This window comes from Cygnus atratus, chromosome 8 (genome assembly GCF_013377495.2).
Source record: "Cygnus atratus isolate AKBS03 ecotype Queensland, Australia chromosome 8, CAtr_DNAZoo_HiC_assembly, whole genome shotgun sequence".
Classification (NCBI taxonomy): domain Eukaryota; kingdom Metazoa; phylum Chordata; class Aves; order Anseriformes; family Anatidae; genus Cygnus; species Cygnus atratus.
Window position 1 is genome coordinate 15,263,088 of NC_066369.1, and position 13,286 is coordinate 15,276,373.

Below are 13,286 nucleotides of genomic sequence, written 5' to 3' on the forward strand. Positions count from 1 at the left end.
GAAGGCTGGCTCTGAAACTGGTGTTTAGCACAACAAATGGCAGTGAGCCACTCACTGCTGAAGGTCACAGGAGCTGCAGGTACTTTGACTAGCAGCTACCTGGTTTGGTGCCCAGCATCAGTGATCTGCTCTGGATGATTAAAGGTGCTTAACGTTTTCAGTTGCCTCTGCAGTGCTTTGGCAATGGGTCTGAAATTCTGACCTCAGACCTTGACACTGGTTTTGCTTATGTAATGATGTTAATGCCATTTGCAAATCTAAATGCATACATGACCAAGGATTGAATTTTTATTTACTTTTCTAAAAGGGACCAGCTGATGGTACTGACGGTACAGTACTCGGTACTGATGGGCTTCACCCTCACCCCTACGTCTCTTATTCAGCAAACATGCGTTTTAGCTAACAGAAAGAACAACACAAGATGAACATGGAATGAAAAATCTGTCACAAATGTAGTGACTACAGAGCCACTATAGCAGCGATGCAACAGATCACGTCTGGGTCTGAAGCACATATATCCTAACTAACCAAACCGTGCAAACAACCTCAAACACACAAATTGTGTTCACTGGTGCAGATCACACCCTGTGGTGCACACAAAGTGCACTTATTTACTGACAAGGCTTCAATGACGTTGATAAGCTTTAGATTAGGCTCCTCAGAAATTTGTCACTGTTGCTAGCACAGAAGGTGCAGGGTCTCGCACGTGAAGGGCTCTTGACTCTGCTACATTGGAAAATTACCTCTACCTACATAGGGGTGGACAATGCCACGTTCCGGTGACTGGGAGCAAGGACTGAACACAGCTTGCAAGAGAAACTTGACATCTCATTACTGGACCACGCAGAACCTAAAGGGAGCAGTCCTTCAAATCTCCCAACACGAGATTTTCACAGCTGTATCTGCATTTCCACAACTCTCTCATGGACAAAGCCCATAGGAAAACACAAGCACCTGCAGGAAAATACACACTGACTTCAGAAACTGAAGTCAGAATAGCTGCTACAGTATTATTTCCAGTCTATTTGGAGTAGTATGTAGACTGACACTTAACGTACCATTCAGAGTATCTGACTTCACCTGCTTCCTCCAATTTCTAGCAACCTAAGCATTTAAGTCCATAGCTACTCCTCTTGGATTGCTTAAGCAACTCTCCATCCTCCTGGTAAGTTCCAAGTTGATCATCAAATGATAGAGGGGACAAGCCTCACGGGGAAGAAATTCCACAAATGGAAAACAGGAAAAAACAGTAGAGAGGAGAGATGTAAATGGGTGCTTGGAGAGAGGGAAATGCTGTTAATATTGAATCACGCTTTCCATGAGGCAGGAGACGACTGGACAATCCGGGTGCACACACTGGCTAGCCAACCACCCACACGCAGCTCAATATGAACCTGCAATTGCATCTCACTGACGAAGATGGCTTTGAGACATCATTTACTTTTCATTATTCCATTTCCACAAGTCCCTAAATTTCATAGTTCATAGGCAATTTTCCACTGATTGCTGGGGATTAGCATGATGCTGATTTATAACTTTATGTAAACAGAACAGCATTTTGAGTGGGATTTGCACATATGGAGAGCAGCAAATTTGTGCCTAGAGCTTGTTTACATTTTGAGAAAAATATTTCTTGTGTTTACTTATTGGACAACTAGCAAAACTTTTCTTTTAGGAAGCAATTTTTATTTATTGGCTTTGTCCTTTACAGAACACATCTTGCCTTTTACAGTTTGTTTATAGATTTATTTTTTTTATTTCCTGCTCGCCTGTAACTATAATTTACTACTAAAAGATACTGGTTTTGCATTTGCAGCTGCAATATCTTACAAGGATTAAATAATCCATTATTACAAATACAAAGGTAACATGCTTTCTTGCTGAGCTACGTTGAAATCTCAATATGCACAGGAATAGTAAAAACAGGAAACTACTCTGTGAAGGTCAAAAATACAAGATATTTTTAGTATATAAGTAGGAAGGATTATTTCATACTGGTTAAACGGAAACACTTTAATAAATAGTCATTTCTGTACTGTAGTAAGACAGGCCTGCCTGGTCTTATCACAAGAGAAGGATAAGCACCAGCAATATAAATGGCCAGGAACTACATATCCTTGAACGACAGCTCCAAAGCTCACAGAAATTAATTTGTAGCTTCAAGCATATGCTATGGGGTTGGGCTTTGCTTTTGCTGAAGATGTGGCTGTGGAGACATAGAAAGGTCCCAAATGCCCTCTAGCAAGAAGCACTACTTTCTGCTTTGTTCACTCAGAAAGTTTGACAGTAAGGCAGGGAAGTAAAGAAGTTATAGAATCGTCAGTCTCCTAAAATATATATGGGAAGTCACCATCCATGTTACAGAGTATGGTCTAAAGCACTGATGATCAGCAGAACTGATTAGGAACTCCCTCCACCCCAGCATTTTTCAAATAAAAACATAAGGAACAGTTTTCAGTTGTCAAAAGCAACGATAAAAATCAATGAAAATGCAATATATCTTCTAAATAAATGCCCCCCTTTCCCAAGACTTCTATATCACTTTATTTGACCATCATCTCAGGATGTTCTGGCTCTCACCATGTGCTCCAACATAGAACAAATATTTAGCAGAAATCCAAGATGGCACATTTTCATGAAAAAAATCAGGTTTAAAGCAGAAAATATTTTATATGAGATGGTTGCAACTGAGCAGGGACTTAAGTTCTCCAGCGTGCAAGTCCAACCCTATAAATGCAAATAGGAAAAAGCTTTCTCCAGAAATATATTGTCCTATTACCATCTGATACACACACTTTCTTATAGTTGGTTTTGATGCCTTTCACAGAAGCCTCCATCAAACAGAGGATACTGAACTTGATGGGCTATGCTGTGTCAATTCCTGGATTCCTGAGAGGTTCTGGATACCCTGTGACCCAAAAATAAGAAATAAAAATGGAGAAGCTAGGTACTTCTGTGGGCTTACAGGAGAACATCAATCTAAATATTGTAATATAGGATAAGTGAAATTGAGTTCATAGTCTTTATTTCCCACACACAAAGCTACACTGTAGAGTGCGTTTGTCAGCTTCTGCTCAGAAATCACTCCTGCATCATCACTGAAAAGCCTGGAGAATTAAACTGTTGCAAAGCAACCCAGAGAGTTTTGAACAGAAGCTGTGTCACTGTGTACAGCTGCACCAAAGAGTGACAAGAGAAGGAATTCCCCGATGGTCATATAATCCTCACCTGTGCCACCCCTTTGCAACTAACTGCTGCCTCCAAGCTCTGCAGTCCACCAGGCTGTACAGCTGACTCAGGTTTAATAGCACTGTGCTAACAGATGACCTTACATTTCTGAAAGACAGTAGAGTCAGACAACTAATTAGGGTCCACTGGCAGATGGGAGTGTGAACGCACACTGGTCCATCCATAGGGTTGCATGGTGTAGTCACTCCTCGGAAAGCTGCTGACACATTCAGAGGTCAGCTTTAGTTGCCCCTGCTCCCAGGCACACCAGAGCTCGGTGCACCTACACAGCAGGGGAAGTTGCAACTTCAGGTCCAAGGCACCTTGTGCTGGGTCATTACAAACTGTTCTTTTACACAACCTGCTTTACTATCTCAGCATTAGGCTGACTGCATGGTTTTAAAACTTTGCACAAGTAACGGCTGGACGTATTTTCTACATGGAGGAACTTACACAACATGCTCCAGACCTGGTAGCACCCAAATACCCAAATATTAGGGATTTATTTTTTTCTTTGGAAAATGCTGTATGATTGTCTCATCACACTGAAAGAAAGAAAGAAAGAAAGAAAGAAAGAAAGAAAGAAAGAAAGGTAGGTAGGTAGCAACAAAGACCACATCTATATCCTTCACTAGGACATAGGAGAATCTTCTACCCTCATTAGGGTAGGAAATCACCCACACAAAACAGTAAATGCAACAGCTTACACCTTTTTCCACTGTGCTTTTTTGGATGGAAGAGTATGTATAGAGGAGAGCCAACTCATACTATTAGCTGAGCTTCCCACGGATCACCTTGCAGTTACATGTTCATGTGCCCTTATCCTCAGGTGTCTAATTGGGAAACACCTGGCTTGGACAACCCAGTGCCCGCAGCACTGAGCTAAGAACTATAAATATTTATAACTCCACTGAGAGGAACAGAGAACGATTTGCGTGACTTGCTCCAGGCTCACAGACTGACTCAGCTGAGGGCCAGGATTAAATCTGAGGAGTTCCCCACTCCCAGGCCTATGGTCAGCTTACTGGTCTGTGTATTGCCAAGATTATTGCCTCATGTCGCACTTCAGAACAGTGGTGAAATGCAACGTTGTGTTATTATGAGTCACCTAATCTTTTCAGATTTATTAGGTACAACAGATCAGTAACACAAATTTTAAAGAGGGTTTTCATTCATTAAGCAATCAGTTTCCATCATTAATGTTCACCTAAAACGTGGCCAGTTTCCTGGTTCAAGCCTGCAACAGACCGCTTAGCATCATATCCTGTGTTTTTAGTGTTTTTCACAGCTAAAAGATACAAAAAAGCAAAGCATACAGAGAATTAATCCTTCTCTTTCCCCATGAAAGAAAAAAACAATCCTCAGCATCAGCACACAGTAGAGCTTTCTGTAGACACCAGTGTAAGTGATGGGAATGCCTTACAAGGCCCAGCTTATCCATGTAGCAGTATATCACTGACATGACAATTTTTACTTTTGCACATGTGAAAAGGGATTAGCTCCATATTTCTATTTCAGAATTGACTGAAGAGCAATTGACTCGGTAATTGGGATCTATACTATCTGTAATTATCTACAGATAGAATTTCTACCAACTCATTACCTACTTTTATCCAAAACTAATTTGCAAGACTTCCCACAAGTTTGATTAGTTGCCACCAATATATGTATGGAATGACATATCCATGTTTACTAATTAGAATTAGTCCCAATACACACAAGCATCAGATTCTTTGTGCCTTGCTCAGCCATTATTCCTCTTCATCCCTTGACGCTGATAGGTAAAAAATGAAGGTCCATTTCCTCTTGTGTATACATACTACAACACTGAAGTCATACAGGTCTAACTCACCACCAACTTTTAAACATGGCATTCACAGCATAATAACATCTAAGTATTTGCTTCAAGATAGGATTTCCCATGAAGTCAAATAAATCCTAACATCTGAACACCTAAAGCTAAAAACTAGTCTAAGCTGAACGGAAGCACTCAAATTTTCTGCCTTAAGACTCCTGTGGACAGTGACACTTCGTGACATTATAATTAAAAATTTAAACTAAAAAGGAAACTTCTGATTGACGTGTAATGCGAGAAAAGACTCATTACTAGGTGGTGGCTGAGCTCATACAGAGGAATATGTAGGGTACCAAACATGGATTTCAAGTATCAGTACTTTTCTCTCCCAGTATATACTTCTGACATAGGAAATTGATCTGCTTGTGAAAGTTGCAGGACCTCAAGAACTTTCAGGATGCAGCAGAACATCAGCCTGACCAGCTGAGTTTGAGACCAAATGCTCTGGTCAAATCCTGCTGCTTTGTAATGTTCTGGCATTACCCAAAACTCAGCTTATCTTCCGAATTCTTCACACACACAAACCTCTCTCTTCCCTTAAAGATCAGTGGTTCTACTTCACCCATCAAAAACTTCATTATAAATGACAGAAAAAGGATGTTACTTGAGCACTGCTGTATCACAGTATCCCCTGGGTAGGGACTGGCTCCTGGGGTTGCCTTTTTATAGAACAGGTGGAAGAAGAAAATGATTTATAATCCCTACATTTTTTTTTTTCAGTTTTGTAATAAATAAATAAATAAAACCAGTTCAAGCAGTCTAGCTCCAGGATATTCAGAGGTTCTTTGCCCAACAAGTACAAATACTCAGCTCCATCCTCCATATGAGAAATGAGCTATTCGAGCATTCCTTAAAAATAGACACACATGCAGGACTTGGAGAATACGTTCCCACTTTCAAGGGGAAACCATTCGCCTTGCACAAAGCTTTACTAGCACTATTTCTATGCTGTGTTCAGAACACTAAGTTCTGAATATTCTCTGATGACTGAGAAGAAACAGTAGAATAAAGAAACCCTTGCACAGGCATTTTCAGTAAGGGTTTGGCCAGAGATCTTTAAGAAGAGATTGACATATCATCCTAATTGTTTTTTACAAGCTGATGAGAAACTCTACAATTATCACGTGTTTTGATCTTCGCTGATACCTAACTGCTACAGAAAATTACACACTGCACAGTATCCTGCTGTAAGGATACTTATTTCCTTTTCCATCCTGTTATTGATTTCCTTTTTGAACTTGCAGCATCTCCTGGGCCAGTGACCAAAATGGAAGAAAATGCAAACACTAGCTTGGAAGAAGATTTTGAAGGACAAGCTACACACACAGGCAAGAAAACTGACCATACTTGTTTTCTAAAAGAAAGCTAAACTGTCTCTGCTCACTGGGAAAGCCTAGAATCCAGGTATATTCACTGGGTTGCCAAAATCCTTGCATATAAATGTATGCTGCAAATCCAGTGAGAATATTCACCAATCTCTTCTCTTTAGTGACCAGCGATATGACCCGAGGGAATGGTGTCAAGTTGCGACAGGGGAGGTTCAGGTTAGATATCAGGAAAAGGTTCTTCACCAAGAGGGTGGTCACGCGCTGGAACAGGCTCCCCAGGGACACAGTCACGGCACCAAGCCTGTCGGAGTTTAAGTGTTTGGACTGTGCTCTTAGTCAAATGGTCATGAATTTTTGGGTAGACCTGTATGGTGCCAGGAGTTGGACTCGATGATCCTTGTGGGTCTCTTCCAGCTTGGGATATTCTATGACTCTATGATATTTTGGATTAAGTGATGCCCCTCACAGAAAGGCAGGTAACATCAAACTGATTTTGACACCAATCCTCCTTGTACTCCAAACAAATGACAAATTCAGACACCTGAGGACAGCAACTGCCCAATGCCGACCTTATTACTTTATTGTTTCAGTCACAAACAAAATGCCTTTCTTCTTTGGGGGGGAATGAGGGGAGATTGGGAACAAGAATCACAATGCACTAGAATTAGGTTACAAGGTTTCACTTTAAAAAAAAATTTCCTTCTTATGGAAGGAACATTCAGTGTTAAAAATATATCTATAAATCCTTTTGGCAAATACAGCATAGCATTTAAAAGCTTTAAAAGCATCCTTGCTCAGACCACAATTCTTTTTAAACCAGCCCTCAATTGTCATGAATTTTTATGAGTACTCGCATTGTACTCAGTTCTACAGTTATCACCTCATCCTATCACCCTAACAGGTAACTGTGCTTTAAGACAATCATCCCTCTCTGTGCTCCAACAGCTTCTTTTTCTTGTGCTGTAACAACTCTTGTATCTCTTATAACAACTGTTTTTAGGGTTCTTTCCCAAGTTTCCCAAGCAGCCTTGCTGCTGTTGGCTAAGATTTTTTTTTCCCTCCTCCAGAGACCTAAACGTAGGCACAACATCCACGCTTAGGCTTCTAAATAATTTGGAAAATCAGGTCACTGTATACTTAAATCATTATTACTATGCCAAGACTTTCAGGTTAATTCCTGTCTTGGAATCTTATTTGCAAAAGATAATTCACCTTCCCTTTCCACCTAGGGGTGTAGTGCTTTTAGCTGCCTCTTTGAGATGTTGAAATTTAATCCAAAACAGACTCTTAGCAACTGGCAGCAGTACTCTCCTCTCTCTCATGAGAGGGTGAGCTTCTTACCTAGCCTTTTCTAAATCCTCCATTCACCTCTGAAAACACTGAAATATTCCTTATTTTTGCTTTATAATCTAAGGTGCAGATTTAAATGTTTTGTTTTGAAAAACAACACTGAGCTGGAAACATTGAGCTGGAAATGTCTTCCCCCCCCCCCCCCCCAAAAAAAAATTTAGCCAATCAGTCAGCTCCAAAGAACAAGATCTGCATTACAATCAAAATTATCATACCAATGCCTTACAGGTTACTCTTCAAGGGGAACTGATATAGCTTTAAAAAAATAAATAAAATCTTGAGTGTCCTGTGTTCTTAGCTTTACTATCAATGTCCACTCCTTATGCATGGTATGTATTCAAAGACCCTGGTCATAAAGATGGACAAACGTACAGTTACAAGACATTGGCCTTAGCTAAGACATCAATTTTAACAGGCTTCCACTTCATCATTAACTATTCATGTAGCTCACCAAAATCCTTTTATAGGATCATGACATGTACCAGACGACCGAAGTGATGCAGGTTAGAAATAAAACTCTTTTTTTTTTGGGGGGGGGGGGGGGGGGGGGGGGTGGGGGGTGGGGGGGGGGGGGGTTCCATATAACACATTGGTTCCAAAACTCTGGCTTTCAGCACTCCTGGAGAGTGCTCTGAAATGAAAAGGGGTGGATAAATTGCAGCACAGAAGGACAAGCCAACAACGGGCAGAAACTTAAGACAGATTCTCATTGCAGCCAGTTTTTCATCTAACTTCTTCTCTCTCAGGGCCCAAAGGTGTGATCAATGACTGGAGAAAGTTTAAATTAGAAAGCGAAGACAGAGACTCCTTACCCTTGAGCAAGAAAGAAATTCTTCGACAAATGTCTTCACCGCACAGGTCTTTCAGTAAAGATGATAAAGACACCAGAGAGAGATTCTGTCGTAAGGTAAGAGGGGAAAAAAAAAACAAAATAAATACATTTTGATTCCATATAAAACGCATAAGTCTATAAACATGAAAATCCTGAATTTGCCAGACTCAAGTCCTTGGCAGTTTAGGAGAGGCCTTGTCATATGGACAGAACAAATCAGAACTACTGACAGTAATTTTACTTTGTATTTATACTGTAAATTTAATATAAAGCATCCTCTTGGGCACAGATTATATGACTAACACTAAGTGGCATGCAGCTACATAGTGTCATTGAAGAACAAGAGCATATTCAAAGAATGAAGACTTGCTTACTGTGAAAATAGCAACACCTGACCTAAAATACAGATCCAACTGTCTACCTAGCCCTCTCTCCAGCAGGGTCTAACTTCTGTAAAATAAGCAGAATACTTCACAACAACATACCACACAATCCTGTGAGTCTGACCTTTCATGCCCCCTTCCCTGCCTCAATGGTCAACAGTTGGTTAAGGAAATTGAAAGTTTTTTAATGTCCTTAAAAACCTTGATATGGGATCTTGGGATCTTCCTGCCTGTCTTGAGGGACACTAAAGAAACACTAGGATTTTGTTCTTCTTGCTAAGCTTTCTATGCAGCATTCTTTAGACAGCAACTTATTCTGTTCCTGTTTGAGTGTCAACAAATGACCACTGATTTATATAGCATTCTCTCAATATTCACAGATGAGTATGCAAGAGTATGAATTAATTCAAGATGAGAAAGAAGATGAAAGCTGCCTACAAAAATACCGCAAACGCTGCATGCAGGATATGCACCAGAGGCTAAGTTTTGGGCCTAAATATGGTTATCTGTGTGAGCTGCAAAACGGAGAACAGTTCCTGGAAGCCATTGAAAAAGAACGGAAGACTACCACCGTCATTGTCCACATTTATGAAGACGGCATCAAGGGCTGTGACGCTCTCAACAGCAGCTTAACCTGCCTTGCTGCCGAGTACGCCACTGTGAAGTTCTGCAAGATCAAGGCCTCCAACACTGGGGCTGGAGACCGCTTCTCAGATGAAGTGCTTCCCACCCTGCTCGTTTACAAGGGTGGGGAGCTCCTGAGCAATTTCATTAGCGTTTCTGAACAATTCAATGAGGAATTCTTTGCTGTGGATGTGGAGTCTTTCCTAAATGAGTATGGGTTGCTACCTGAAAGGGAGCTTCCAGCACTGGGAAATGGTAACACTGATGAGCAAGATGTTGAATAATTAGAGAGTCACAATCCTCACTCTCTCCCCTCAGTATGTCGTAAATCCATCTCAGTAGCACCCATCTCATTTAGAGAAGGATTTCTTTGCTTCCTAACTTATTTGTGAGATACACATATAAATATTCCTTAACTGTTAGCACGTGAATTTTACTGAAAACACATACAACAGCCAGTCCTGTACATACTTATTTCTATACCCGCCACAAGCAATAGGAAGAACAGGGGATAACATTGGTGATCTCTAAGAAATCAGGGACACACAAAATTAAGGGCCCAGCCATGCAAAAGACCTACTGCATTTCAACAGGAACAGAACTGGCCTACCCCTCTTCACAGAAGAAAAGCCATCCCTGGGCTCTGAAATTATGGAGAGGCCTGGCTCAAGAGATTCACTTCTCCAACCACCTTCAGTAGGAACAAACCTCATCCAACAAGACCTCAACCAGCAGTTTTAAGGACAAACAAATAGCCTGAAGTCCTTGCATTCCTAAATGGCTTAAGTATCTCATAGAACCACAGAATGGTTCAGGTTGGAAGGGCCTTAAAGGTCATCTAATTTCAACCCCCTGCCATGGGCAGGACATTATTTTATGTTTCTGCATTTAACTTTCAGTAATTGTGAAAATACGGAAGTTAGCTCATCGCTTTTATTAACTTTGTCATCCAAATCACTAACACAAACAAATTAGCTGATAATTTCAGTTTCACCATTGCTGTATGTTTTGAACTGTAATATTTAAAATATTTGCAAGTTACTGAAAAAGTATATTGTGCTTATGTAATAACTCTGAATAAAACTTAACAGCTCTCAAAACCTGCCATCAGGCGTGTGAAATATGCTTGCAATACATACCCCTAACCTTAAAAATAAGGGAAATATTAGTAAACATTTATTCAAAGTTTTAGTGAAAGGGATGCTGCAGAGAACTACAGTTTATAAACCTGTTTGAGGAAGATACATGGTAAATTCACTATAAATTCACTGGTTCTCCCCCTCCCTGTAGACATAAAGACATCCAGCTCCTCCAGTTTTGATACAAAACAGCAAAACGTTAGTAATGTTTCAGTGACTTTCGCACTGTGGCAAATCTGAAGGCTAACCTTTACTTTGAAGACAGAAATATCTGTATCTTGCTCTGAAGATAAAAATATTTACGTCTTGATCACAGTTTTGCTGATAACATTTGAGATTACCAAACCAAAATCTTAAAAGATGAGTTTTGACACTCAACTGATTCACTTACTGGTTTTTATTGGATTTGGTAGTTTCAAATTTTGATCACTTTAAAGCAAGAGCTTCCAGTTCTGCTTCATGTCAGGATCCCACCATGGAAAAGTCTGAACATGGATCAGTTGGAATTCAGTGACTAGCATCAAGGAACTACTGCTGCAGTGATACGACTCACATAGCTCAACTTCCATGACCACATTAAAAACAGGCTCCTGACTACTCTTTTAAACACATTTTTTTCCTCCACTTTTCCTTTGCATGGAAAATTCACAGGATAACCAAAAGTCACACTACTTTCCAAAAGATCTGCACAACAAAATAATAATGCTCTAAACATTTTTGAAAAATATAACCTTGTAAAAAGTTACTGTAGGACTCACCAGAGAGCCTTTTAAACAAAATGATGAAGACCCAACTTATGTCTCATTTTTGAAAAATGACAAAAAAATCCAGTTTTTCATTTGTCCAATTTTAATGGCCATCAAAATACTACTGACCTGAATTTCTATTTTTGTTTTGCTATGGATTAATGTTTTAATGGAGCATTCAAAACCCCACGTCACTTAAATAAAGCAATATGAAGTTTCGTATCTCAGCAACACAATCTCAATCTGTAAAGCAATTCATGGTTTCATTTCACCAAGAAGTGTCAAACAGTACCTTCTCAAAATTCCACGATTTCAGTGTCATAAATTTCTTTTTATACCAATGAATACAAGAGTGATGTAAGTTTTTTTTCAGGTGGACGTCCTGATGGAATAAAGCTGGCACCACTCTCTTCTCTTACAGCAGACCTTTTCCCTCTTCAACAAGCATGATGCTTACCCCTCGGCTAAAAGCACCTGCATCTTAGTATTTCATTTGCATCTGCATGTCAATTTTTCAAAAAGCTCCTCTTTGCAGGTACACCTAACATTATGAAAATCTCATATTAATATAGCAGGTTATACAGAAAATAACGAATTACCTTCTGTTCATCAGAAAAACAACTAGCTCCCTGAATAGCAGGACATTTGTCCTGCGTGAAATGTTTGAAACAGGAGGTATGAAAAGTTTGTCCTCTACACACCAGAAAACCTCCACATAACTGGCTGGAGCTTAACACTCTTGAGAACTCTCCCTCTTCATCAAACTTGGTTCAAAAGTTAGGAGGAGATGCACACCAGCAGTCTAATCACATAAGTCTCATTTCTTTCGGAAATCAGACTGAAAGCAAAAAACCCTTACAAACAATAACCAGCCCAGAAACTATATTAATAGCTAGTTGTAAATTGGAGTGTCAGCTTGTTTTTTAAAAGACAGATTAAGCATGCTTAAGCAGGATTTCCTTCAACCTGTAATTAAAAAAAAAAGAAAAAAAATGTGACACCAAGCCTCAACAGAACCTCATGACTAAGTTTCATATAAAGCTCTGATCACAGCAGTCATCCCTATTTCTGCAAGAAAAGAAAAAACACACACACTAGAAACTTAAAAACAAAAAGCAAGACTTCACTCAAATATCATTTCACTGTACAGAAGATTCTTGAATAACAAGTAGTAAATGTTTTAACAAGCACATGGGAGCAGCCTTCCTGCTACCCTAATCTACAGTTTTTCTTCTGTTTGACTCAAAGTGGCAGAGACCCTGCACGTCTTCAGGCACACCAACACAGACAAAAATGAAGGTGGGGAGCCTAATTATCGGTGGTGTCACTGCTGATCAGACTGAGAATAGAAGCTCTAGTAGGTGCACGTCAGTTATTGACATGCTGAAATATAGCCCTTAGAATTGAAGCTTCTAGATGTAAACATAGCAAAAGAAATACTAATGAATTAAAGGGACAAGCAGAGAGAATAAAGTTTGTTTAAAATATTCCACAACTTCAATTTTAGAACTACATTTAGAGGAGCCAGATTTCCTGACATGGAAGTTCCAACAGCTCCTCTAGACTCTTGCACATTAAAATAAAAACCTGTTTGCAGACATGGATATGAGTTAATCAAGTTCTATTTCAGTCACAATGGGATTTTCACAAATTGAAAGCTTTAGATCATCTAATTATCAGGAAATGGATGTGCCTACATAAGACCTGAACAAAAGTTAAATAAGTCAATAAATAGACATTTAGAAGTTTGCTTTTCTTTTTTCTGACACGTACCTTTTAATTTTCCTTAAAATAAATCATT

The 13,286-nt window shown here is 39.7% G+C and overlaps 1 protein-coding gene across 1 annotated transcript; it reads left to right on the top strand.

Annotated features, from left to right (window-relative positions):
- The first annotated feature begins 6,335 nt into the window (after nt 1-6,335).
- PDC (phosducin) lies at nt 6,336-9,884 on the top strand. The gene is made up of 3 exons (XM_035537897.1): nt 6,336-6,411; nt 8,508-8,668; nt 9,357-9,884. The coding sequence occupies exons 1-3, from the start codon at nt 6,351-6,353 to the stop codon at nt 9,882-9,884; spliced, it is 750 nt and encodes a 249-aa protein (XP_035393790.1). The 5' UTR covers nt 6,336-6,350.
- Nucleotides 9,885-13,286: the final 3,402 nt, after the last annotated feature.